This window comes from Carlito syrichta, unplaced genomic scaffold (genome assembly GCF_000164805.1).
Source record: "Carlito syrichta isolate Samal-C Ts95f unplaced genomic scaffold, Tarsius_syrichta-2.0.1 Scaffold314748, whole genome shotgun sequence".
Taxonomy (NCBI): domain Eukaryota; kingdom Metazoa; phylum Chordata; class Mammalia; order Primates; family Tarsiidae; genus Carlito; species Carlito syrichta.
In genome coordinates this window covers 249,245-255,318 of record NW_007258844.1, presented here as the reverse complement: position 1 = coordinate 255,318, position 6,074 = coordinate 249,245, and the positions used below count along the sequence as shown (strand labels likewise).

General features: G+C 36.2%; 1 protein-coding gene across 4 annotated transcripts in view; it reads left to right on the top strand.

The window, feature by feature from the left end:
* The window catches only part of HMGCLL1 (3-hydroxymethyl-3-methylglutaryl-CoA lyase like 1), a 151,409-nt gene continuing 145,335 nt past the window's right edge, over positions 1-6,074 (top strand). For 2 of the 4 annotated variants that reach the window (XM_021719477.1, XM_021719478.1), the window contains exon 1: positions 7-140. In XM_021719477.1, the coding sequence (XP_021575152.1) occupies positions 33-140 (108 nt within the window). In that variant the 5' untranslated portion in view covers positions 7-32. Of the gene's footprint in view, positions 141-1,987; positions 2,079-6,074 lie in introns of all 4 variants that reach the window. The other 2 variants (XM_021719476.1, XM_008071824.2) reach the window with 2 other exon arrangements.

The following is a 6,074-nucleotide window of genomic DNA, read 5'->3' as shown; positions in this document are numbered from 1 at the left end:
TCCCCTCGCCGGCCGCGGCCCCAGGCTCTGCCATGGGGAACGTGCCCTCCGCGGTGAAGCACTGCCTGAGCTACCAGCAGCTTCTCCGGGAGCATCTCTGGATCGGAGACTCAGTGGCAGGGGCGCTCGAGCCCGCGCAGGTACCGCCTCGCGGCCCAGGGTGTCCCCACCCCCTGGCACACTGACAGCCAGCCTCTCTCCCATCAACCTCTTGGTGACCTCCCCCTCATTATGTTACCCCCGAACCCCAAGGCCCTTCCTGCCGTCGTTCTGCCGGGTGAGGCCGCACCCCTTAAAGGGTTTCGCATCGTCTCTGCTGTGTACGTATGGATCCGCCCCTGCAGGCCAGACCCAGCAAAAGCCCTACCTGTGCCCGTTTGCAGGTCGCCTGGAAAGAATCCCTTCCCTGTGTTTTTCTTGGAAGGGGTACGTTATGTAGGATAATTTGCATCCATAGCCATGCCTTCAAGGATAATTTGCATCCATAGTCATTCCTTCAAGCTGTTGCCCTTATTCTCAGTCCCCTCGTACTGGGTAACAAAGACGACAGATTTGTCACAATGTGAAGCAGAAAAAGGAATTAAACCACTGGAAAAGGTTAGGAAGACATAGTAGGAGGAAATCCCTCAGACCATGAATTATCTCTAATGTAGTTATGCTTCAGTAAACTTGAACAAGCTTGAAAAAAATTGTAAGTAACAGCGATTTCAGACTAAAATTTATTCTCACATTGTTCCTGAAAGCCCATATGAAAACAATAGGCAACTTAATATTATACATAAACTTATAATTTGATGTACTCTCAACCAATGTCAGATAAATGAAGAAAAAGGATATAAAATTACTTTTTACTTTAAAAAGCTTACATTTTAAAATTTCACAAAATATTAGTTAACTGATAATTGTTACAAAAATGTTAAAACGTGAAAAAAGGAGGAACACTATGAGGCTTATTATAATTTTAAATTACAGGTGCTGGATGTAAGAATATTTCTAATTTGTGAACAAAATAATAATTTGTGTTATTGTAATATTTTAGTGAGTAAGATGAGTACTATGGGTACTTCTAGTGGGTAAGATATTGTACTATGTGGCTTTAAATCAACTATTTTAATTTTCAGGTGTTCATTTTTTTATAATGTATTTTCAGATCAGCATATCCATATGTGACACTGCAATCTCAGCTCTACAAATTGGAATTCAGCATCTGTGGATTCTTTATAAGACACTTTACTTCTTATAATTTAAATGATGGCCATGGTCATCTAACTCAAAACCTATTGTTGACAGTGGTAGGGGGGAAAGTTATCCTTTATATTTTCAATTGTTAACATGTCTAATTTTCTTACATTCTCTTTTAGTCTACCTATTATGACTTTTCTCTTGATGTTCTTAACTTTTGTATTCCATCTGTTATTTAATCAGGAATCCTTACCATCTATTTCCTAAGTCTGAGACTTTACATGAGTCTTGTTGCTGGGTGAATATTATATTTCTCTCTCTCTTTTTATTTTCTGACTTACACATTTTGTTGGCTTTAAGGATAATGACAGAGGATCAGCTCCTGGGTAAGAAAGTCTTCTTTGCCTTGTTAAGATATGGAAGCAGGTTAAAAAAATGACTAGGATTGCTGATCAAGGAATGTGAGGAATGAAATTTTGGGATGCTCATCAGTTTAATGAAGACATTTTTGTCCCTTTCTGGAAAAATAGCTATGTCTTCTCTAAATGTTGCCTTTTCACCCACCAACTGCTTTGCCTAGAAAACTCCTATTCAACTCTCATATAAAAATGAAAAATTACTTCTTTTGTCCAATCCATTTCTCCTTCCAGAATTATGCTTCTTTCTCTGTGTTCTTGGATTTTTAAAATAACTCTGTTTTGATTCCAATCCTGTTGAATTGTAATTTTTTTTCTGTCTTATCCTGTTTGAATTCACAGCAGCATTGATACCTGACACTCAGCCTTTGAAATGTATCTTCTTCCTGGGCATCTGTTCCAACAAACCTTCACTGCTTTGAACCCTACCTCTCTGGTTTCACAATTTCCTTGGCAGACTCCATGGCCTATAGCTACCTGGTGAATACTCAGATTCCCCATGACTATATATACTCTTTCTAGTGTGAATGTGAGTGACTGTCTACTCTCACAGTGTCAGTTACTTTTTGTGTTCCAGTGTTTTCCAGATGTATATTCCCATTTTTCTCTTGAATTCCATTCCAGATGTTTAGCTTCTCACTTGATATCATCTCTTGAGTATCTCAAAAGCAACTCAAATCAACATTCCCAAAATTTCATTCATGTTCTATTCCTTCCAAACCTGGATCATATCCACGGTTTCCTGTTGCAGGGAATGCCATCATAATTCTTCAGTTCTGCAAGCCACAGACCAAGAGCTCCCTTCATTCATTTTCCCCACCCAACATATCACTGAGTCCTGTCATTTTACTTGAATTTCTTTCAAATCCATCTAAACTTCTAGCTTCATTGCTACCACCAATGTTAAAATGACATTATCTTCATATGGATGACTGGACTGTTGCAATTGTCTTACTACTCTCCATGTGTCCCTCTTCAATTCACCATCTCTATAGTTGGGAAGTGTTTCCCATGCCAAATAAAGCCATCTATGAATTCTGATTGCTTTTAGGAATGGACACCAACATTTATTTTATTTTATTTTAATTTTTTAGAGACAAGGTCTCGCTCTGTCATCCAGGCTGGAGTACAGTGGCATGATCATAGCCCACTGCAACCTTGATCTGGGGCTCAAGTTATCCTCTTGCCTCAGCTTCCCGAGTATCTAGGACTATGGTCACATACCACCGCACCTGGCTAAGTGTGTGTGTGTGTGTGTGTGTGTGTGTGTGTGTTTGTGCGCGCGCGCGCGTGCAGATGGGTATCTCACTCTTCCTCAGGCTAGTCTTGAACTTCTGGTCTCAAGCAATTCCTCCTGCACCCAGCCGTGACACCAAAACTTTTAATGGGTTCTCTGAAGCCTCAAGTGGTCTTCTCTCTCTCTTTTCTTTCCTTCCTTCCTTCCTTCCTTCCTTCCTTCCTTCCTTCCTTCCTTCCTTCCTTCCTTCCTTCCTTCCTTCCTTCCTTCCTTCCTTCCTATGGGAGACAGGCAGATCACGACTCCCAGGCATCCCACAAAGTAGGTGGGTCATCTTAGGGGCAACCTTTACCTACTCAAAAATTCATCTCACATTAGCAGTAAGGATTTGGGTATCCACCTGAATTGTTATTTTCCTTACTCATAAGTTTAAGCCATCAAATGGTCTTTTCATTGTGTCTCACAGTAACATCATCTTAAGCTATTCTTTCTTGTTCTTGCCTTTTTAGCCATAGTGACTTTGTTTGAGTTCTCTAATAAATCATGTTCCCTCTGGGAACATGGTATTTGCTTGTTTTACCCTCTGCTAGGAAAATTTTTTCAACTAATCAACTTCTATTTTAACTTCAGTTCTCAAATCAGATGTTATTTTCTCATGAAATCTTTCCCAGATTCTCAAGGCCAGTAGCCTTTGTTATACTTTTATTGCATAGCTACTTATTTGCTATATGTGATATAGGTTATGTATTTATTTTTGTACTTGCTTACTACTTGATGCATAAATCCCTGCCAAACATTCATCTCAATTAAAACAAGGATGCAATCCACCACATTTTCAGCACCTAACAGAATGTCTGGTTAGTTTTTAATAGCCAGTGATACTTGTTGAATGAACAAACAAATCAATGATTACCCTTCTTGGCCATAAGCATTCCGTGTGTATGAAGAACATGATATTCTGCTTAGCATTTGTTCAAGGTCCAGAACAATGATTGGAACATTGAAGTGCTACGGTATGTTCTTGTTAAATTAATGCAAAATCAATGACAATATGGACATGTTGTCAGTAGAGTTTGGTCTTAGTGCCCATAGATGGATATTATTACTGTATGTGTCTTACCTTTTCATGTCATGGAACCTAATTGTGCTTTGATGGAGAGATGAGGTGAAAATAGATTCTGGAGGCTGTGAAGACATAGCAAAGAGTTTAACCCATTCTCTGTTGTTAAATCTGGAGAGAGAATCATGAGTGAAACTGATTCCGATGATATGAGATAATTTGACTGCAGTTGGAAGAGACAGAAAATGCTGTTCTGTACTAGGCAATAGAAGATTGGAAATCTAGATTTTTTTTTGCCACCAATGTATCCCCTGATTTTGTGCATGTTAACACAGGCTAGATCTTAATATTTAGGTTTACACAGTAGAACTATTATATTCCTGGTAAGTTAATATGGTTAAATTAAATATCATGTGCATGTATGAATACATATAAACACATCTATTGTTTAACAGTGAACTACCAAATATAAAAAAGGTAAATGTAAATAAAAGGCTTAGTCTACTATAGACTCATTAATTAAATTCTTTGGGACGCTGCATTTTTGCTAATGATAATAGTTTTGGAGAAAATTCTCTTAATAGACCAAGAGGTTACAATCGCTCATTCTATGATTCATGCTCTCTCTTTGGATTCGTTTTATTTTCCATGTTTATCTCTGTTAATGAGCTAAGAGATGGCTTAATTAGTATGTTTTAAAGTTTTGATTAAATTTAAGGTTCCTGGTGAACTAATCTCTTTTCTATTTTCAACTGTTGCTAAATCTCTTCATATATTAATGCCCTGTGGCAACAATAAAATTTCCAGAGATAAATTCTCACAAAAAACCATTTAAAACCTATTATATTTCTAAAAATAAAATGGTAGATTATATGAGATTAAATGTATAGTTACTTTATATTAAATTCTGACCATTTATGTTATGTTTGCTGTCAGTAAAAATTATGACTCAAGTGAAGTAATTTGGTACTAAAGGGTCCCCAGAATTTAACCTAAATGTATTATATTTCTGCTTAAGTGTAATCTGAGGATAACGTAGCTATATACTTTTAGCTTGCACATATGTGGTTTATAGTACATTTTACTAAATATCTTAGAATTATTGGAGAGGAATTTTCAGGAAGAACCCAAACTACCATCACACTGTTCATTTTCTATTTGCCTCTTGTGTTCCTTGTTCCTCCCCCCGTCTTTTTCCTTTTTTGTCTTGTTTTGAAAGAGCATAGCATTTTTATGACTCATTTTCTCTCAGCATTAGCATGTTAGCTATATGCTGTTTTTACTATACTCTTTGTTGCTATTTGTAGAATGTCAACATAGAATTATGACTTATTGAAAAAGAAGTTAACACTATTATTGCTTATGTAGAATGCAAATATAGCACTTCTACTGCATTTATTGCCTTCTGCCTTTTATGTTTTTGTTGTCATATATATTTATTATCTATATGGTATATTTATAAAATATATGTATACAATAAATATTCATTTGTATCTACTTTTCTCTTTATTTTGTCCTTCATTTCTGTTCTTTCAGCTGAGATTATTATTTTCCTTCAACCAGAAGTGTTTGCTTCAGTATTTTCTTTAGTAAAAAAATCTGTGTTGGTTTATTTAACTTTTACTTTGTTTAAAATTACAAGCGCACACGCGTGCGCACACATACACACACACACACACACACACACACACACACACTACATCCAACATATATATGTAATGTTTGTAAATATAAGTATATTGAATGTATACATGTATTTTACCTCAATAATTAAGGTGTATGACAGCAGATTTCTCAATAAATACAGTGGAAGCCAGAGACAATGAAATTAGCTGTTTGTCTTGTTTTGGGTCATTTGATGATGTATTTATCTTGTATTCTCTTCTCTTCGTGTTTGGTTTCCAGTGGTTTAACTATAATTTATCTAGGTATAGTTTTCTTTGTATTCACCTGGCTAATTGTGGTACTTTCAGGATCTATGACTTGATATTTGTTGGCTTTCATTTTTGAAAAGTTTTTATCATTTTTGCCTCAAAACTTGTTTCCATTTTTTTTGTTTCTTTTTAAATTCTTTCCACTTGGATCTACAATTTGAATAATATTAGAACTTTTCCTGTACTTCATTTATTTGTTACATTCATTTTTGTACTTTTCTCCTTTTTTTTTTTTTTTTTTTTTT